The 22,841-nt window shown below is 38.5% G+C and overlaps 1 protein-coding gene across 1 annotated transcript in view; it reads right to left on the bottom strand.

Moving 5' to 3' along the window:
• Positions 1 to 985: 985 nt before the first annotated feature.
• LOC134532949 (uncharacterized) overlaps positions 986 to 22,841 on the bottom strand; it is a 54,989-nt gene continuing 33,133 nt past the window's right edge. The window contains exons 2-4 of the mRNA XM_063370024.1: positions 9,253 to 9,548; positions 7,343 to 7,538; positions 986 to 1,922 (exon numbers count right to left, since the gene is read on the bottom strand). Coding sequence (XP_063226094.1) covers positions 1,918 to 1,922; positions 7,343 to 7,538; positions 9,253 to 9,548 — 497 coding nt within the window. The 3' untranslated portion in view covers positions 986 to 1,917. The remainder of the gene's footprint in view (positions 1,923 to 7,342; positions 7,539 to 9,252; positions 9,549 to 22,841) is intronic.

The following is a 22,841-nucleotide window of genomic DNA, read 5'->3' as shown; positions in this document are numbered from 1 at the left end:
AGGTACAGAGGCTGAAGTGACCCCACAAAATTTGTTTGTTGTATCTGCACAAAGGTGATTTTTGTTTGTTTGTTGCATTCAAGCATGATAGTTTGGTCTTGGCATGATTGCCATTTTTAATGTACCCTTAATTTAAAGACAAACTTTGATGAAAAATCAGTCCAGAGTTGTTTATAATAAATGTACAATACAAGGGAATTGTTATTTCAGTGTGTACATTTAGTTTCAAACTGTCCCAGAATTTATAACTGAAGTATTCTTACCACCACCACATCCTGATGTGTTCCCAGTTACTGTTAAGGGTGTGCTACTGTGCAAGCTAATGTAAACTAGAAAACTTACTGATACTGTGATAGCTGTAATTTTGTTATTTATTGGTATTAAATATCAAAGCCTTTCATACATGTTTTCAGAATATTAAAAATATTACTAAAGAACTGCTCACTATGAAGCACTTGTCAGTGTAAAATCCACTGTTAAATATTTATAAATTTTGTAATTGTGTGTTGAAATAAATTTTTTTTATAAATGTATTCATGATTAAAACTATTCATTTACTGAAATCATGAAGATTTACAGGTTACATATTTTTGCATTTAGAAGCTATGCAATTTAATTACTAGTTGCACGTACTTTCATACCTAGCCGACTTAATGTTCTTTAAAAAAAACTTTTAATGTAATATGGATAATTCAAGACCACATCAGGCCAAGTTCTTATAAAAAAATAGCTTTGCAGCATGCCATACAAGTCTGCATTGCCATATATGTGGCATGGCTATTTCATATCTTCACTGAAAGCCCATCCATGCCAGATGTCTTAATATTTAATTTTTTTTTTAAATTACTGAAGTAATATAATAAATATTATGACATGATGTACAATCACAAATTTTAACCTTTAAAATTAACATCTTCAGCAGATCAATTAATTTCCTGTTGAATGCAGTTGTGGAACAAAAGGTTGTCACAATAAAAATCAAACAATATTTTAACAGTTTTATTTCTAAAAAAATTACCCTACATTTGCTGCCATATTTTTAATAACTCTTAAATAAAATACTTTAAATGACAGTCCGTTGCTTTTAAACATATTGTAATTACATTTATATCTTTCGTAAATTTATCTAGAACTTAGTATGCATATAATTTTTGGTAAATGAGAAATATTTAAGAAGCTATCATCTCAAATTTACATAAAGTGTATCAAAATATATAATAGGCTACATAGAAATACAACTAGTAAAGCTAAAATTAATGTAGTGTGACAATTTTAATGCCCAAAGTAACATTTGGTGTTAATTCTCAAATATTTACATAAAATAGGCCTCTATATATTTTCAAAGTGACATTATTGGAGTTACATTTTACTTACTAGATAACAATCAGGAAAAATTACATATTTTAAAATCTGATTTAAGGACAAATTTTTTAACTTTTCTGGGAACAGTCAATAACTTATTTTGCTAAGTTGAACAATTTAGCATCTGTTTTAGAATCCTACTTACCTCTTATAGGGAAAACTACAAAATATACAAGACTATTGTCATCAAAATGTGTTCAGCAATGTAGGCACAAGTATTCAGTAAATATATAATTACAAAAATATACTTTAAGAAATAAAAATTTAGTGAAAGAATTTTCATAAAGCACTAGTTCTATTCTAAATATACTTAAACCTAATTAACTAGTCTTTAAAAAAAAAAGAAACTAATCAAAAAGTGCAATAATAATACTTTTCTTCAAACTGAGTATTACAAGTAAATCTTCAGAAGTGACAGATTCATAGCTGCTATGGCATGGTAGAGTAGGAAGTGAGGGATTCATAGCTGCTATGGCATGGTAGAGTAGCTGGGAAGCAACCACAAGCTAGGACTGAAGGTGCATTGTGTGTTGCGGCGAGCTTCTCGTCTTCCTTTTAAACTGAAACATAAAAAAAAATTGTTGAGCAAAATGCTATTTGAAACAAGCAGTTATCTCTTGAATCAGAAAGTTGCCACACACACCACGCACATGGAAAACAAATTTATATTTAACTACATGTACCCTCTTATCGCATAATCGTCGCACCTATATTTTAGGCCGTCAAAATTGGGATAAAAAAAATTCTCGCGTAAACTCGCATCATGTTTTTTGGTCCCGCTAGTAGATGCAGAGCGCTTTGTGTAGGTATCTTTTACATATAAAACAATGTATTTTAAAGTATAAATCTAATATTTATTCGGTCATTACCACTTATTTAATTAACGGAAATACGAAGTTGTCTGAAATGTAAATTTTCTTTTAAATACTTTTTAAAAGTTATTTCCTTTATCTGATTGTCTGCTTTGCCGCGGTGTACTGCTTATACAAATGTAGCCAGCGCATCATTAATGTTTGGTTATGTTGCTTCCCGTATAGAGCGCGTGCACGTAGTCAAATATTGATATCTCGTCGATTGGATGCAACGCACGCTCTCTGTTGAGTGCCGAGTTAACTACATTTGATAGCCCGCATTCTTTTGTGGCAAGTGTGTACTCGTACACGTTAGTTCACGTCAGATTCAAGTGGCTTGCGTTCGCTTTAGTTTTGGTTTTTCTATTTAAAGTTGCAAGAAAGGTTTTTGTTTAATGAATTATTAATATAAATTGTTTGGCGTGCTCTTGATTACTTCACTTTTTTTTTTAAATAAACATACTTTCCATGAACAGGTTTTGTTTTTATGATTTAACTAACAAAAAAAAATTTTCCCACATAATTTTCGCACCCCTACTTTTAAAACTTGATTTTAGAATAAAATGTGCGACGATTGTGCGAGAAAACACTGTAATACAAATATAGAATTTTTACCTTTTGTTTCCTTGCATAATTTTTACTTCACAAAAATAGTACTTGGTTGAGAAATTAATGCAGTTTATCCCTAAATACATGACTGAATAATGATTTGATTAAATAAGTAACTAAATGTGGCGAGACTTAACAAATAATTTTCTTCTGATTTTTGCTTCCGGTACAAAGTATCTTGAACATGTCTCACCCAGATAGTACGTAAGTCTTAGCTCCAATTATTTTTCTAAGACTATATGGCATTCGGCTCCATGCTGTTGCAATCCTCTACCAAGAACAGACCTCAGCATTAAAATAAACCAGGCTGGTTAAGATTAACAGAAGATAAATTGTTTGTAGTAATATGTATATATGGTGTATTCTATCTTCAAAATTCAAAATTGATTCTGACAGTAATTCCTGTCAAGTAGACAAAGTTTAACTTCTTGACTGAACAAAAACACTGAAGAATGAAAATGTGCTCAGATTAGCTTAAATGTTTAGTAGACGTGTCGTCATCCGATTCTAATGCCATTAAGCACTTAGTACTTACATCTAGGGCTGTCTATAGATTGGGGGGGGGGGGGGGGGGGAGCAGAACCGGAGGCTCTGGCACCAGGAAGGCCCAATTAAGTTTGGCAATTTTTTAATGCTCAAGTTTACCTTGACAGTTTGATACAAATTACAAGTCTATTGCTGCAAGAATTCAAAGGAAATATTTGAGTTATTCATAAATAAACAAGATTTTATGGTTTTATTTTCAGGCCAATTATGAAATATGCAGGGTGTCTACTGACCCTGGAAAACCTGGAAAACCTGGAAATATCAGGGAATTTTGTAATCAGGGAATAATCAGGGAAAAATCAGGGAATTTTTTAAAAAATCAGGGAATTTTTGTTTGGTAGGTTGTAGTTGGCATAACGTTTTTTGTTTATTGATCAGCTTGCATTGACGTGGCATCATGTGAATCCCCTCCCATTTTTATTTTTGAATGGCAAATAACAAACAGTTTCCACGTCAAAATTCTTTTATTTACCATCGGATTCGGAAGTGGCATCAAATCACGTGATACAAACTGGTTCAAGATGGTCTGTTATCCTGCTGACATGACGTGCTGCAGCATGTGCTTCCCACGTTCAGATTATACCGATAGGTGCATTTAATTTTAAGAATTTATGGATGCCCTCGACGTAAACTGGACATTTTTGTTAGCGTTGAAAATACATATCACAGACACTTTTGGTGAAGATTCAACATCGTTGCTAGAAATTGGTAGCTGTGGGCTTCATACGGTCCATGGTGCTTTCAAAACTGGAATTTCTGTTACACAATGGGACGTTTTTAGTTTTTTGAGGCACAGTTACTATTTGTTTAAGCACATATCTGCAAGGAGGGCAGATTACATTAGAATAACTGGATCAGAGCTTTTTCCCAAGAAATTTTGTGCAATCAGATGGAATACTGCAGTTGCTAAGCGTGCCATGAAAACGTTACCCCACCTAAAGAAATTTGTTAGTGAAGTTTCTATTTCATCTCTCTCTTTCCGTGTAGTGAAATGTGCTCTTGAAGATAATCTTCTAAAAGTAAAATTGACATTCTTCCATTTTTTGGCATGAGAGCTGGAATTGTTTCTCACAATGTTCCAAAGTGAAGCACCCGTGGCACCTTTTCTCTATGATTCACTGGTTTTATTAGCTTTGGCAGGAAAATTTTGAAACCAGAAGTACTGAAGAGCTTTAGGGAGAAACGCAATGTATCTCGATTGGATGTAGATAACCAGGAAAATCTATTGACTGCAAACAATATGAAGTTGGGTTATGCAGTACGCCATGCCATCAAGAAAGAGAAAGTACCAGAAAAGTCTGTCCTGTTACAGAAAAATGATAGGACTTGTCTAAAGGTTATGGTAAAAAAACTTCAAGACAAAAGTCCCCTGAAGTACAATCTTACCAAGGGAATTTCCTGCTTATGTCCGTCTGTGGCTTTAAATTCGGGTGTGAGGAAACAGCGTGTGAAGTACAGTTTAGAATGTTGTCTTCAAAACAGGTGGCTATGAGGACAAGAAGCTGATAACATTGAGTGATCATATCAGTTGGTATGTTCCTTGCAAGATTCTGCAGCACTGTTCTCGTCTTTTTCTCGAGAAGACGGGCGCCTTGATCACTTGTGGATGCTCATTCTTAAGGCATATACAGTAGCTTCCAAAACAGGCCTTCTAAAGTTTGTGAGGATGGTGTTTGTACTTTCCCATGGAAATGCATCATTGGAAAGATGATTTTCAGTGAATTCTAATCAGCTGACTGAAAACTTGCAGGAAGAAATACTGATCGCACAAAGACAGATGTATGACTTTGTTCAACATTCTGGAGGTGTAGAGCAGTATGTAAGAAATGCTAGTAGTAGGCGTAAGGAAGCCCTGCAAACAAAACAAAAAGAAAAGGAAGCTACAGACAAGAAGAAGGCAGAAAAAAGAAGCGTTGAAGAGGAGATCAAGGCATTGCAGTTGAAGAAGGCTCGAATGTTGGATTTGGCTCGTTCTGAAGTAAGTGCAATAGACGCAAAAGTTGAGTCACTGCGAAATTGATGGGAGCTTCCTTTTACTAATTTTTTTTTTTGCAAAAGGAAGTGTGTGAAATATTTGTAGCAGCATGATTTATTTGCCATCAGTTGAGTCACTTTGGCCACGTTTGGAAGAAGGTAATTTTTTTACTAATTTAAGTAAGTTGAAATACTTTGAAACCCGTCAATGTAATATTATGCAATTTTTTTCAGTTTCTTGGAATGTCGTAATTGTGTTAAAGAAAACCTGGAAAAATTCAGTTTTATACCTGGAAAACCTGGAAAATCAGGGAATTTAATTTACTAGATCTGGTAGACACCCTGAATATGTTTATTAAAAATGATATTACTCTTCAAATATGACAGTTTAACTAATAGTCAATTTTGATTGATATATGGTGCACTTTAACAACATAATGATTTGTAATAACTAATAAGCATGTCTAACTATTCAGAACAAATTATATGAATCTGTCAAGTATTTTCGTGTTTGAAAAGTGTATTGTCGTAATGTAAAAAAGAGTAAATTTTTTTCTTCAATTTTTGCATATAATGTGGTACTATCTTTGTGCTAAATAAATTACTTGAATTGAATTTAATATTTAAAAGATTACATGTCATTAGAGTTAAATTTAGATTGAAAATGCATTAGATTCATTATTTTAATTGCTTTTCAGTGTTATTTTGGTTTTATCACAATTCACCATATAATCTTATCCCTAGTTATTCAATATATGCATATCATGTTTTCAGTTATGGCAACATTACAGTCTTCAATTTTTTTTTTTTTAAATTATGGTGTATAAAAGAAATGGCGAGAAGTCCCAAGAAAATCTTCAAGAAATATTTTTCAAGTGTTTTTTCTATGTGCAAGGAACGATAGTCGTCTCAGCCAGGTACAATTTTGACTTTTCACATACGAGGCATGTTTTTTAAGTACCATTTTTTAAATTAGGCCGCAACAGCGCTGTGGTTGGCATTCCGCACATGCAGGCTGTGTACCTACATCTGTTACAGATGCCATTACAGAAACATTCAACCATGTTAACTTTCTTGAGTATTTAAAATGCCTCCGCCGGTTGAGAATTCCCACGAATATGCACAGTGATTAATTTTATTAGTGCTAAAGACGTGACAGGGGCCAAAATTCATCATAATGTCAGTTAAGTGTATGCAGAAAACATTCAGATACTGATGAAACCATAAAACGTGTGCGTTTTTCACTTTGTCAACTTTCTGCACCAAATCTTCATAAATGACAGGTTGCCCATTTCGTTCATCTTGAACATACGTGCGGCCATCTTTAAAAATTCTAACCCGTGTCCGTACCATCCCATTGGTCATAATATTTTCTCCATACACTTCACTGATCTGTAGATCAATTTCAGCCGCTGTCTATCTCTATAAAACGAATCACAGCGCATATTTCACAGTCGGCGGGATTCTCAATAATTGGCAGAGGCATTTTAAATACTCTCAAACAAACGTAAACACTGTTGATTGTTTCTGTAATGGCATCTGTGGCTTTTCAACAAATGTAGTTACACAGCCCGCATGCGCAGAATCCCGACTGCAGCGGCCTAATTTCAAAACACTACTTACTTAAAAAACACGCGTTTTATATCCTTGAATGTATTAGAGCTTTTAAAAATTAGTATATAGTTACATCAGAATTAGTGATTTTTAGATGTGTGTATGGGCTCAATATACACTTATAGGCCTATGAATGTCAATCTCATATAGGTGTGCTTACTATTAGGTATAAATGCAAAAAAGTATTTTTCATAAAATATATATTTGAAAATTAAATATTTTAACTAAAAAAAAAGTAAATTTAATTTCACAGTCTAGTTACTGTTTTAAATTAGATGTGTAGTGATACTGAATGAGGAGATTTTTGTTCCACATTATGTGTAGCTTGGTTAGAGCAGCATATATTCACTCTTCACCTGACAAAACGTACTACTGTAGGTACTTACAATTGAACAAGCCCTTGGCTTTGTCCAGCAGGTCAGATACAGCATCGTCCTTTGACTCCTTCACATTCTCGGTGGTGTCGGCCACACCCTTGGCCAGGTTGTCTCGCTTCTCATCCAGGATTTTGTCCGCCTCCTTCAGCTTGTTTTCCACGGTGGAGCCGGCCGCGTTGATCGCATTGTCTGTTGCTTTCTCCGCCTGCCGGCAGCCAAACACTATGTTTAAAACCATGGACTAAATAATGTACACAGTTTTATGTGCATGAGACCATTGTTGGCTTATGATTCGCTAACAGGACTGACAAATCATCTGACTTCCAACAACAAAGTGGGTTTTTATTTATTAAATCATAATGATGTATTGTTAATCTGATATGTTTGGGACGATTGCCATGTCCAGTTAGAATTTTTGCCGGTTTATTGAACGTCAATATAGTTTTAACAGGAGTAGCAAATGTGAAAGTATGAAACGTGAAATGTAACCTGCTAGCAAACAGGAAACGCTGCACTGAAATGAAAACACACTGGAACTATAAACTTCAGCGAACTAAAAACACCAGCAGTGCAGTAATGCCACCTGATCAAGGAATCCACCCGAAAAATTTTTTAATGCAAGCGGTTCAAAAATTTGTGCCGGATCACAGAATGTTTCTAACCGTAGGCTACCAGATTAAACAACTTTTAATGTAATTTGGCATAAAATGATAAAATCTGCTTGTACCCTAATAAAATAAACTTAAAACTGTGTTGAAACTCAAGACATACAAAGTAATGAGATTTTATAAAAATGGGAGTTCCTCGAAAGACCTACAGGTTCAAGGCAACCTCCACTGTGTTTACCTTTGTGAAAAATACAGGTTTGTCACGGGTGAAAATCAAACTGGATAACCTCGATGCTAAAAAAATTCACATCAAGATTCAAAAATTAGTTTTGCATACATATTAAAATAATAATTGAACACAATCAAATTTTTTTTATTACAATGAATTGATACATTAACAATTAAAATGGACAGTAGCCAATAAAATATGTTTCATAATTCTAAAATAATATGATTATAGAGGCTGGTTACTCTTTAGATCAAAAATTCCCAACTAATATTTGCTTTAGAACAAGCTCAAAGTAAAATTAATTTTTGTTTAGGAAAGATTCTTTCACTGAGTTAATACTTCACAGGACATCAACACAGCTCTACAATGTCCAGATTTTCTTCATGAAGTCAAATAACGGTTTGTCATTGCAGGAAAAGTTATTTAGACACGTACTTAAATAATTTTCTGCTTTTTAATCAACATGAAAAACACCTTTAGTCATTGTTCATCAGTAAATTCTCTAGCAATATGTACATACCAGAAGCAAAGCCATTGTTAGCTGGGAAAGTTGTGAATGGTAGTAGTTTTCACTTCCATTTCACTAACTTCATAATGACTTGGTCATCGATATAAATTCATGTGGAGATTAATCTGTTTTTGGGTTCCAAGTCATTTGATAGTTTCTTAAATGAAACCTAGTTATGCTCCAGCTCAACAGGCAATGGTGAAGGGGCCCACCTAATTAGGGGTGCATGTGTTAGGGAGGTGTAATGATAGATGTGATGCCTGCTGGTGCTTTTAGTGCAGAGTTTCCTCCAAGCGCAAGGTTCTGAAATGACACGCAGTATTCTCATCGTCCATAGGGCAACTATGTGATGCAAGTAGTGATCATAACATTGTATGACTTAGAAATGAAAAAGTTGTAATGGGACATACAAATGGTGTTTTTAATTATCTGTACCAGGAATATTTTATACCCAAACTAAGTTTTTTGAAAATATCCATCTTCCCCTTCCCCAATTCAGAGATTGACTCAAAATGTTTCTACTATGATTGTGAAGGTGAACGTACGTAATGTGCATTGTCAATAGGGTACCGACCTTGACTAGCTCGTCGAGCGCATCAATGGCCTTGTGCTTGACACTGTCCTTGCCAGCAGCAGCGTTGGTCACCATCTTCTGCACCTCGTCCACCGCCAGCTTCTCCAGGTCGGCCTTTGTGGACCACACCAGGTCTCCGGTCTTGCGTGCCTGCTCCTCCAGCAGCTCAGCTGCCACCTGCTTCTTCTTCTCCGCCAGCTCCGCAAGCTCTTGCTTCTTCCTCTCCAGGAGGTCCTCTGCCCCGTGCTTGGCCTCCTCCGCCGTGTCCTCCGCACCCGAACTCAGGTTCTTCAGGACTGCCAACATCACCATGACCGTGTAACCGGCACAATGCTCACTAGGCCGATGTCACACTGTGCAGTTGCCAGTTTCTACCAGGAGCGCAACAACTAAATTTCCAGGGGGGGGCAATATACCTTTTTATAAAGAATCATCGATCCCCCCTATTGAAGTGGGGGGTCCAGGGGTCCTCCCCCGGGAAAATTTGTATTTCAAGGTGGAAAATGGTGCTATTTAAGCAGTTTTATTATCTAAAAATTGATTACACAGCACTTTCTTTGCCCCCGTTTGCCCCCACTTCAGGGTTTCAGAAGGGGGGGGGGGGGCAAAATACCCTTCCCCCCCCTGTTGTTGCGCCCCTGGTTTCTACAGTGTGGTTTCTTCTAGGTCAGTTGATTACATGTTTGATTTTTATCTATTTACTTAGTGCTTTATTAAGAGACTTGCATAGTTTACTCTTAAGAAAAATGGTTCAAAGAATATTCAGCTAAAAAATACTCAAGTTATCACCGCAGCCAGGGGCATAGCCAGGGGGGTGTTTTAGGGGTTCAAACCCCCTCCCCCCCTTAGTACCAAATCTAATTTCTTATTAATCACTCAAACAAATTTCATATTAAAATTAATAAAATTTGTACCATTACAATATTTAAATTTAAGTACCGAAAACTGCTAAAATAGCACTATTTTACACCTTAAAATACAAATTTTCCCGGGGGGGGGGGGGGGGGACCCCGGACCCCCTACTTTAATATGGGGGGGGGGGGCCCATGCTTATTAACACCCCCCATACACAAATCCTGGCTACGCCACTGACCGCAGCAGCAGAAAGGCATAGTGTGACTGACACCAGCCTTACAGTGAACATTTTACTATTTCAAAACTAAGTAGTGGCAGTGGCAGATCCAGGGGGCACAGCTCCTTCCCCCCTTTCCAAATCAAACTTACATGGGATTAAATGGCATTTTTTGAGGACAGCCGAAAAAACTCTGTTCCTGAACCAGTGCTGCCTGTTCCCCCCACAAGCTTTTAAATTGATCCCTTACTGATAATATGTGATAATGTACAAACAGATGAATACATACACATGTTTTGCTCACAAATTGTACCCAATTTGCTAATTTCAGACAAACTATGCACATGCATAATTAAAACACTTGATAAATCCATGTGCTTTTCCCCTAAAATTAAAAATTAACTCAACTGGAAAGCCAATCATAAATACGTAGTTATTCCAATGTGTTCTGACATAAGACTGGGAGGTGCCTACAATTTATCTAACCAAGAAATTAGTCATGACTCATTTTTGGGAAAAGTAAAGTACCTATCTGCAAATTTCTGTGTAGCATAAATACTACATAATTATTCTTTGAAATTTGGAAATTTACTTCTTTACAGCCGGTAGGGTTAAGTTTAGGCGATGACTCAAAGCAATGCTCAAGAGTGGGGTGCACGATGGCAGGTAATAGGGTGATAAATAGAGTAGAAAGTCTACTGTAAGACTCTTTGCAGGGTTTTTTTTTTTTTCACCACCATGTTTGTTACATTTGTAAACCAATTGTGAACCTTCATTGTGTTCTTTATTATTTCAGTTGTAGTCTGTGTGAGCAATTGAATATTTTGTTTTATTGTTTCCAGTGAATTTATGAAGTTGTACCTAAAGTTTCACTTCTGACGCACGCGGCGGCCATGCACCCCATTTCACAAGTTACAAGGTCCATTTCAAGAGAGCCTGTTTATGAACAAACTACGCAAGGAGCAATAACTCAAAAGTATTGTCTAACGTCCAACTTTCTTGTGTTTTGGATTGAATTTTCGACGGCCATATTTTAAGATAAGTTTGCCCGAAAACTTTGAATGACTTCATAAGTGCATAGAAACCCACAATGTTCTAATTATTTATACATCTTTTTATTTACACTTGTTTAACTTTAACACAGTGAAAGAAATAATACTTAAGATTATTGACAGGTTCTTTCAACTATCAAATGAAGCCTGGGGTAAAAATTTGTTTTCTACCGTTTTACAGTTTTAAGTTATAGGGTTGGTGACATCTTGCGACTTTCGATTTTTAAATACGACTAATTTTCTTGCTTTGTTGCGCTGTTGCGTCCTTTATGAAAGGTAGCCTTAAAGCCTCTTGATTCAAAGCTATATAGGCATGCCAACTGCAACCAGGCGAACACATTCGCTCTATGTGGAAACATGACGTGCGATGCAGTGAAGAGCCAGGCGTTGGCTTTTTGCCAAAGGTCACGACTGGGAGGCGCCACGGACAGCTCTGCACAAGGTCAGCCGACGGTAGGCAATAGAAACAAAACGAGAGGAGAGGTGGTCGGGAACGGCCGAAGCGCGAAGTACAAGAGCAGTTTTCAGACACTCCGACAAAGGCAGGGGCGGCTCGAGGGCCGGCCATCAGCCCTTATATTACTAACGCTCTGGTAATATAATATGGTTTGTCATCAAACTGTAGAATACTATTTGTTACATAACGCAAACGTAATTATTAGAATTTAGTAACGCTAAACTAATTGCTGTTTATTTATTTTTATATTCTAAGCATACAAATAATTTAGAATAACCATTGTTGAAATTGCGATCCTGGTTGACTTAAGTACTCTTTAAGTACTTTATAAAGTATTTTTTTCCAAATTTTCCGCCTTTTCTCGGGGTAAGGAAAAAAAGAAAAGGGGGGTGGGGGGTGATGGTGGTGGTGTTTATGGTAAGGCCCAAAGGCCTAGCAATTTCTGGGGTAGCTACTGGTCAAATTTGTAGGCTTGAATAGCCACGGAGTCATTTATCTGAAGTATATTAATACACGTCATTTATTCACGCAATGATCTTAAATAAAACAAGTTCCGAAAAAAACCTTAATGTAAGGCACTTACTCCATCAGTTCGAAAAAAAAAAAAACTACAGAAGTTGGGCGTTTTCACGCCCGTAGGTAACAAGTTTTTCCAATATTTTCTGTAGTACCCTACATTCCTGAAATAATTTTAAAAACATTTATCGAGTCATGATTCGGCAGTTACATAATACTTTGTTGCAAATTTATTTTTGGTTGGTCAGGGTGTAGGCACTTTGAACGAATTGATACCCAACGGCAGAAATTACACTAATAATTAGGTACAGTGTATATGGCTAATGCTCTCCTCCCTTCCCTAACGAATTCTAAGCTATTGTCAATTCTATCAGTTTGCATCATCGCTTTTAAAGGTACTTATCTAAGTGCATTAAGCTAGCGTTCGCAATGGTATTGTTACGATTTTCCGCGGGTTCGTAAAGGATAGCCCAATTAAAGATTTTTATCACACACAGTTTTATTTATTACCACTACTTGTCACTTACAAATAATCTTCTAAATTGGCAGATAATTAATTACACGTAAAGAAATGTCAATTCCCCAGTCACTCGTTTCACACACCTCGCTGGGCCGCACTTCCTGCGCAACTCTCACAGCAGCACCCCTCGTGGGTCTCCACCGCCGCGGGACTCCGTCGCCGCCGTCACACCCTTCGCCGAGATCCCACACGACGACTCGCTCGCCACTTCACTCGGGACTCCGCCGCGCCCACGACTCTATCGCCCGGAAACTCCCGACTCCACTGAACTCACTCACTTCCTGCCCTGGAACCTTCGTCCAAGGACTTCGCCACTCTGCCGCACCCGCGGCACTATCGCCCGGAAACTCCGCCGCGGGAGAACTCCCCACTGAACTCCTGACTGACTCGAGGGTCGGCCCAACCTCCTTATATAGCCCTTGGGTTCCCGTCCAGAACAATCGGGCATGTCTCCGAGATATCGCGCGACCTTCGCCGTCGAAATGTCCAGAAACGCGTCGTAAGTCCTGTCGAAGGACGCGGCGGCTGCTCAAAGAACGCCGATAAACGCAACAAGCATCGGGTTCCCACAAAACGCGCCGATAAACATGTCTGAGTCCTTTTATTCCGCAGTGCGGCCTCTTTTAAGTAACTCGATCTGACGCAGGTGCGCGCTGCGACGGTTAGGATGTCGTGCGATAATATGACACGAGATACCAGGGAGAGGATGCAGGTGGAAGGGGGCGCAGACAGGCCGAACGAGCGCGGCGATGCCAAGCACTGCAGCCAAGCGCGATCGTAACAGTATGCTACTATTTTTATGTGCCTATTTATTCTATTTCCTGAACAGTATCCTGTAAAAACGAAACCAGAATGGCTTAAGGTGGGGTATCACACGCCATGTTGATTTTTTTTTTTTTTCATATTCCAGTCGTTACTATTAGTTAAGGGCTAAATCTGTCAATTTAACACTAACTTTTACATTTGTTGTTCAGTCACAAATACTTTAACAGATATTTACTAAATGTTATAAATGAGTGTAAAACGTCGCGTAAAAGGGTTTGTAATTGTTTCCATTTTAGTGACTTTTTAGAAATTTGACCACACTTAGTAAAGGTCTCTTCAAAATATTTGTGATGGAACATCAAATGCAAGAGAGGTTTAGTGTAACATTTTTATAAAAATCTTTTTATTAATAGCTATGACGAAAAATCGAAAGAAAAAAAAAACAGAAAATACGATACAGTTCTACCATAAATGTAATATTGGTTTGACGTAATGAAAATTCAAGGAATACGGCACAAATCTTAAATTTTTTCATTAATCTTCCTAACACGTACTTTATTTATGAAGCTATAAAAGAAAATGACAAAATTATTTACATTCCGTTGACAACTATCGATAAAATGCTCAAGAGTAATCGACTTTCGGTGCCGAGACTCAAGCAGGAAGGATCATGTTTCCCTCGTATCAGTGTCTGAAACATGTGTCACGGCACGAGAACAATCCAACACCACTGTTGTGCTGTATTTGCTAAAAGAAAACTGGGCAGTAACTTGTGCGAGGTCTAGTCATTTAAGTGGATACCCGTGGAGTAATTTGCCTGTTGGCTTGGCGAATTTTAATAATATAAAAATCTTAGTAAGAAAGTGTTAGTTTAAAGTGTATGTGGTGTTGAAACAGACTAGGGATACGGCCAGGTTTCTAGTTGCCTTCAAATATTTATATTAAAATGAAATAATTCCTTCCAGTGGTCGTGGGTTTGTGTTCTGCTCTAGCCATACTTAAGTTTTCCAAACCACCACCCAAATTTCGAGATGGCCTCCTACCCATTTTTTTTTCTTTATTTGGCGTAGTTTTTTTATCTCCATCTCCCATGGTCACGCTATCGACAAACTGTCGCTACATTAAGAAGAAAAAATAGTTTATCTATATTGTGTTCAATCATGCCCCAATTTTATGCTTATTATAAAAAAAAATTTAAAACTCTGCACACCCCCATGACCTACCTGGGATTTGAACTCAAACCCCCCGTTCAGAAGTCATAGCTTCTACAAAGTCAACTATAAAGGAAAAAAAAATTTTTTTTTCGACAGTTGAGAGTGTCACAAACAGAAAGTTAATTACTCCCATCACTCAACTGTGCATTATAACAATACATTTTGAACATAAATATCCACAGTCATCAGTTACCTACCCAAATAGCATTTGCAATACTTATCAGTACTGTAATTGGTCACACTGTGACCGCATCATGTTCATTGATCGAATACTAAACGAAAATACAAGCAAGGCTAATCCATAGCATGACTAGGCGTATAGGCTTCGGCATGAGATAGGTTAAAAAAAAGAAATTATAGTTCCTCCGAAAGAATTCTGCAGTAAAGTAAGGCTTTGTACCCGTGTCTGGTGGGCATGGCCCATCTGGATGTCCTCGCCTTCAGATCCGGTTGTGTTTATGAAGGTATGGTATATTTTTAACACCAACTTGCAGACGTATTTGCTCTAAAACTTAATGTTTATCGATAACGGGATATACCGTCCACTGATCCGGCATTTTTAGTAATCCTGCACCAGCAAATTCCAGAACGTGCCGGATTATCAGAAGTTTACTTTAGTGTGCATTTGTTTACACATAATAATCGTAATACTACGTAAATTCTTTCAAGTGAATGCAGATCAAAATCTGAAATTAACCTTTTCCCCACTACTGAAGTTATCCCTGAGGAAAATAGCTGCACGTAAATTGAAAGAAAAGTCAGTCAATCTACGAATTCTCCGGCAATTTAGTCACCATAAGTATATTTATTTTTGGCAGAAAAATTACTAATGTAGTGAAGTATCCGTTGACTGAATGCCTCTTAACTACTGGTGTAAATTAGGGGAAACGTCTACGCACAATATTTATAGCCAAATTTACAATATTTACAACAATATTAAGGGCCCCGCCTACCTGTACATACATACGGTGTGCAGAGCTTCAGGAAAAACGTGATTTGAAAACTACAAGATATCCGAATGAGGTCTGTTTACGAAAAGCATTGAAGAGTTCACTGGGGGCGGATAAGTAGTTTTGTTTCCGGATTAAGTTTTTAAACTGTGTTTTTAGAAGAGTGATAATAGCTAAAAGGCATGTTTTCAAAGTAATTTTTAGGCATAAAACAACCGGTAGAGATTCTTGAAAGCACTTAAGACTTGCATTACACCTTAATCTTAATTTTTCGGCCATATAATGTTACGGTCACCGCTCAAGTTTTATATGTGCCCTATGCACGACGAGAAGACTGTGCACCAGTTCACAGCCATACACTTAGAAGCGAGCGTCGCACTTACCAGCCCGGCCTCACAGAACACAGATACACCCCTTGACCGGGCGGGCCCCTTGACGGTTTTAACTAAAGAGCGCGTGGTCAACGAGGATGTTGTTCGCTCGGTGTTCATTGATCGGGCAAGAAAGAAAAAAACACCACGCCCTTCTCTTGACCCGGACTGCCCACGTCAGCCCAGCACTCACTGTCCCCGCCCAGTGCATTAACGGGTCGAAACGCACTGGCGTGCTGGCCCTCCATTTCCCGTGGGGGCATGCCACCTGCTTCAGCCACAACGGAGTTCTAGAATTGTCATAAACCCGACGACGAGTCTCAGTGCCCGATTACTTCGTTCGTTATTCCCCCTCCCCTTCCAACGGTTTCATTTTACGTTACGCTCTGATGAATCATCGCCTCGCCTTACAGGCTGTATTAAAATTTCACTTCAAAATCCCGTCGAACAATCGTTTACTCCGCTACCATGAAAGGGTGTGGTGAATGTTGCCTTGTAGGATTTGTGGGTTCCCGAAAACATTTATTTCGACATTTTTCCGTATTCACGCTCAACACAGTACAATGGCAGCACAGAATTACCAGACGAGTTGATTTAATTTTCTTTTCATTGCTATTATTCATGATAAGTACTAAACGTTATCTACGAGCTTTAAAGGTCACACAAGTGATGATCCCTTGTGAGTGTTTACCCATATTAGATATTTAGTAAATACCCATCTGCTCAGATACTTTGAGACCAAACGTAAAATAGAAGAGCTATAGAGAAATTTACACGAGAATCCATAAGATGATAGTAACAATACAATTAATAACTAACCTGGCGTGAGACCACGCAATATGGAGCCAAGTTATTTGCCTAATATAAGTAAACAACGAATGAAAAAAATTAAAGGGGAAGTCAAAGTTTGTCAGTTCCTAAGAGATGCTTATTTTTAGTTTTAATTATTTTTTGTAATTTTTTGTGCGGTAATAATCTTACACTATAATTATAATATTAATCCATAATTAGTTTACAGTAATTAATAAAAGTATTTTTTTTTTTCGTTACGAGTGCACTGGGAAGCAAGACCGCGACGCGTGCCAGGTACCTGAGCGGGCTTTCCAGCGGTAGTCTGGCCTGGCGGCCCTGCACAGCTACTGACGTCACGCGCGCATACCTTTGGGGATAGGGCGGCCCGACCCACCACTACCGGCCCCGCTCCCTCCTTCCTCGGCGCTGTTATCTATCCCTTAGTGGCCTGGGAATCCTGCGTGCTTACAGAGGCCGCCGCGTGGAGTGTCGTGCTATTCACGCCACTTTTCTGGATGCTTAGGGCGTCGGGTCGGCCCGGGATGACACGACACGTCACAACTACTCCAGTCCATTCCAGAAAGACGGCCATCTGGTATAAAAGCAGCGACGCCGGCCTCCGCGGGAGTCCCAACAGGCGAGTTCAGTTAAGTGAGAGTTCGGCGAGCGGTGCAGCGCAGGGTTACGGGACCGTGAGAGTGCAACTGAGTGGCGCGAGACTGTGTGGATAGGCGCGAGGTAAGGGGCGAACCACTGTTGAGCTTGGCTCCAGTGAGGAGTGTGAGTTGTGTACTGAATAGATATTTAATGATTTCTGAACAAAGTTTAATGATTTAATTAGTAATGTAATTATTAGTAACAAAACTGTATTAAATAATTGGGCTATCCTTACGAACCCGTTTCCCCACTCTTAACAATATCATTAAACTAAAATGTAGGTACACCTAAACTCACACATTCAAGGCTTGATAAGCTATGTTATCGAGACAAATTGTAAACTCCAGTGGACGAATAGACAAAGCATTACATAAAACATTTTTTTAAAAAACTACCCGTCTTAATTTTTATTTTATAAAATTCACAGAAAAGAAACAAAGTAACTTTCCGTAATCACGCGAAGGTAGACAGTTTGGATTCGAAGGTTGGGTCACTAAATGCTCTAGCATGTGGTTTTCAGCCAAAATACCCCCCCCCCCCCCCCTTCCCTTTTCGCGTGACGCTGATCCTTCACAACTTCCTAAGGGAAGTTTCCCGTGCGCGGGTTAGGCGGTCCCCGAGCCTCGCACAGGGCGCCCATTATTCGGGGCGAGCACGAAGCGCGATGGCGTCGCTCCCAAGGTCCGCCCGCGGTAATTGAGGGTCTGCGCGGGCGAATCGCAGAGGCCTTGGGCCGACCCAGGAAGAGGTCCGCCGAATGATTGGCGACCTCGACTCGCTGAAAACGCAACATGGCTTATCCACAAGGCTGCGTGGGAATACGTCCTCTCCAACACAGACATGCACTGCAAAGCTTTAATCAATCTTAAGAGCAAGAACATAACGATAGCTCATAAGACAAATGAACACTCGTTGAAAGGTGTTTGCCCACTTCGTGCAACGCTTTTACCTTGGGCGTTAATTACGGGGAGCCAGGTAAGCCCACCCTCTGGAATTAAAAAGTCCTTCATTGTGTGTACAAATTTCCAAGTCTGCATCGGAATAACATAACTGACACACACGATGCTCTTTACGTCGCGCGCGCGAATAATTCCAGTGACAAAAGGATTTTGTATTTTTTTACATTTTTCTTTGTTACGGTACATATACGTATATCACATGCATATAACGGTAAGTATTAAACACGAAATTCCCATGCCATATATGGGATATACACAACCTAACTTTCATAATTTACTGTTTTAACCCATCATTGACGTGTTATGGAGTAACTGTCACACACACGCGAACAGATCATGTAAGCGTGATTTGGAAGTTTTTAGGGTTTTGTTTTTCGTAGGAAAAGTATACCACGAATACGCCCACTAGTGTATTAAAACCGTGAGTTCCGAAACCTTGTAAAGCACCACTGAAGAGTTTTTTTTTTAAAGCTAGCGCCTTGTATATAACACACGGAGCGACGCGACGGGCGAAAGAGTAACTGTACATGGATACACAATAGTATTAAAAAAAAAAGTGGAGTTTGAATCTATGAAAGTGAAAGTTTTCCTCTTTGGTAACTTTTTAGGCTACACTGTGAAAATGTCAGTTTTCTCAATTTTATTGTAAATCTGCAATTCGGAAACTACTGCGAATCAGGGATAATTGGAACCAGAAACTGTTTTTATGTTCAGTTATGATAATGACTCAGTTTAATAGTATTCCAGTGAAATTCCACCAGTATGCAGTAGTTTTCAAGTTTCAGATATAGTGTTCCGAGACTCGTAATGAACTATATATAACATGTATATTTGGCAGACGCTGTTTTCCTCGTCGCGTCTGACGCGAGGTGAAAGCGACCGGGGCAACGCCGCGCCGCTATATATAATATATAACATGTATATTTGGCAGACGCTGTTTTCCTCGTCGCGTCTGACGCGAGGTGAAAGCGACCGGGGCAACGCCGCGCTGCACCAGACCCCGGCTACGCAGCGGCGGCTATTCTCAGCCCGCGCGGAATGCGCCCTCCGCCGCCGCAGCTGCTCGCCTTGAACCGCGGGGGGAGAACTGCTCGCTGATGACAGCCAGACTCCTTGTGCGCCGCCATGGCCGCGCCCGCCCTTCCTCTACTGCTGCATGCTCGCACCTCCCTCCCTTCGAAGGTACATCGTTGCTTCGAAGGACAGCACTCCCTTTCTCTGAAGGAATGACTTCAATAAGACAGAACTGATAAATTGTATTCTTGAACACTTGCTAGCGGAATCAGTGGCGTAGCCAGAATTTGTGTATGGAGGTGTTAAGAAGCATGCCCCCCCCCCCCCCGTATTAAAGCGGGTGGTGGGGGGGGGGGGGGTCCTCACCCGGGAAAATTTTGATTTTAAGGTGTAAAATAGTGATATTTTAGCAGTTTTCGGTACTTAAATTTAAATATTGTAATGGTAAAATTTTTATTAATTTTAATATGAAATTTGTTTGAGTGATAAATAAGAAATTAATTAAAGATTTGGTGCTAAGGGGGGTTTGAACCCCATCCTTACTAAAAGTCCAATTTAGAATCAAATTCGTTGGAGGGGGTTAGATACAACATGCAGTACACGTACGAAGTGTGTGTTGACAATGCCGCAGGCGCTAGAAGTTTATTATTGCCTATTAACATTGTTGCCATGCACTAGATGCCTTATCATTCTTAATTTTCCCATACAAGTAAAAAACACCCGTGTGATATTAACAACGAAGCAATCAGTACCCTCATATAGAATACATAGATACATATAGTGTGAGGTATATATGAAGATATAAAGAGATAAATACAGATAGAGAGATACATAGATATATAGGACTATAGATGTAGATAGAGATAAATATATATTTAGAGACATGGATAGATTATTTTTATATGTGTAACTACTTCAAACATATTATAAAACAAAACTGAATGAGGCATTGCAATGCATGCCGAGCTTTAGCTAGATAATGGAATCTTTTCAATATTAGTAATCCCTTATTTTTCAGTTTTTTTTCTATAATGCTTTATTGCCGTCTAGATTACATACAGACCAGGTAAATAACTATAAACTGGCAGAACAACGTCTGTCGGGATCTGAAAGTGATATAAATTATTTTGCACACTTTACATTCAAATTAAGAAGACAATTACTAACTACATCTGATCTCTACAGTTCCCCTTCACCCTGTGTTCAGCCCGGGCAACGCTGGGTACTGCAGCTAGTTGATTATATTACTTGGGTCTGCTACGAGAAGATGAGTGGATGTGACGTACTATCCTTCTGGTCAAAAAAAACAACCCTCGTGACTTAACCACCAACATTCGGAACAAGAACAAATGGATGTTTAAGACGTAACAGCTATAAAATGGGGAACGATTTTTTAAGCCATCCCGTTATTTACTCAAATGCTGAAAAAAATCAAAAATTTATACGAGCTGTTTTTCCTTATTTTGTAATATAAACAGAAATTACTTTTCCTGTCAAACAGCTCTACATTAAATCTACATGGTGCCTATACTCTAAGCAGGAGAGATGCCTGTGTAATCTTTACTCGCTGAGCTACTGGCACGACTTTTCTCGCCGGCGAGTAGCTATCAAGGCTTTAAAGACTCACGACTGTAGCAAGCACTCCTAAGAACAAAAGGAGGGGAGGGGCATCTATCAAACGGCAGTCTCATCACGAATGCAACCGAACAGTTGAACTTGTCGGGAATCTACTTTAAAAAATTGTAGACAAGAGCAGTTATAAAACTACGGAGCTTCTAAAATTAAGGTAGTTACACACACGCCTGATAATATTATCAGTGCTCAAATTATGAGCCATGAATGTGGACGGCCGCGAGACATCCGTCCGTGCTTCCTTCTACACATGAGCGACCAAAGGCAGTGCCATTTTACAAAAGTATTTCCAGAAGAAGAAGAAAACTGTATGCGGTGGAAATCTCCCCACATTATTTCACCGAATGACTAATTACCCACGCCGAGTGTCACCTGCTACGTCGAAACAAGGGGAGCAGCAAGGACAGTCTGCTCCGCATTGATCCGCGTGCAGGGACAGATCTGCAGTCCCTCCAACCCCCCAAGGGACACGGCATCTAATGAACAGTATGTATCTATTCTGTACCCACGAATAGTTGCGAAAAAGATATACTCATAATATCTAATGAAAGGAATCTATATTTTTAAAGAACACAGCAATCTATTTTTTTTTACAAATATTAAATCAAGCATCACCAATATACATAACAATAAATTTCAGTTACCTACGATCTTAGAAACAACCATGACACACGACATGAAAGTACCTCAAGAGATTACCAATTTAAACAATTGGAAAGTAGGTACCTAAACATCTGTAAAGTAATATTAGACTATTACAATGAAATACAGAGTTATAGTTTTATAGTTTATTTATTCCCAGTCATGACAGAAATTTATATATAAATTATACTAACCACAGTCAAATATTTATAACTCGAGATGATATGGATTATTAGACACCTCCCCCAAAATACAAGTACCTAAAAGATGGTATTCGAGAAGAACATCAATGAAGTGGTATCGCACCAAGTGATTACCTCTGCACACGCTACACAGGTGGGCTGTGTCCCAGTTGACAAGTCACCATCAATAAGCGCTAATTAGCAACAGTAAAAGACGAAGTTGCTCAACTTGTTAGCGCTAACTAATTACTCTAGATATTCCAAGGTGACAGTTACAAACAGTCAATCGTGTTTATTAGCAAGCTGTAAATAAGGCTCAACATAATTTTTGTTACCTACATAACTTGATATTCGTAAAAGATGAATTACGATGGAATTGTCTTAGATCTGTTAATAATGAAAACTGAAACCCACGAATTGGACTTAAATTTTGCAAACGTGATCCTTGTGTTAAAATACAAATGTTATTACATCTGGACTTTCCAGCAAGCCGTGTTTCAGTAGTAAAGTGTACCTAGATAATTACTACCAGTTTTACAGGGATTTTATGTTGAAAGGGTTTGCAAATGAACGTTTATCACCACTATGCTCATCGCAGAAGTTTGCTCTGAAACCATTTTAAATGTTTTATTTTTGAACTGTTTTTCGAGACTTTCGCATTTAATGAAAAAGGCAGAAGTAAGTTAGTAGCGAGTTTCTACTTCATTCGCTGGAGCAAGGCTCGGACACATATGCCACGTTGGTTATTTAATTTTCTTATCAATACTATTATATATTTGATGGTTGTTCTGTAA

This window comes from Bacillus rossius, chromosome 6 (assembly GCF_032445375.1).
Source record: "Bacillus rossius redtenbacheri isolate Brsri chromosome 6, Brsri_v3, whole genome shotgun sequence".
Classification (NCBI taxonomy): Eukaryota; Metazoa; Arthropoda; class Insecta; order Phasmatodea; family Bacillidae; genus Bacillus; species Bacillus rossius.
The sequence above is the reverse complement of the archived record's forward strand: the minus strand, read 5'-3'. Positions and strand labels throughout refer to the sequence as shown.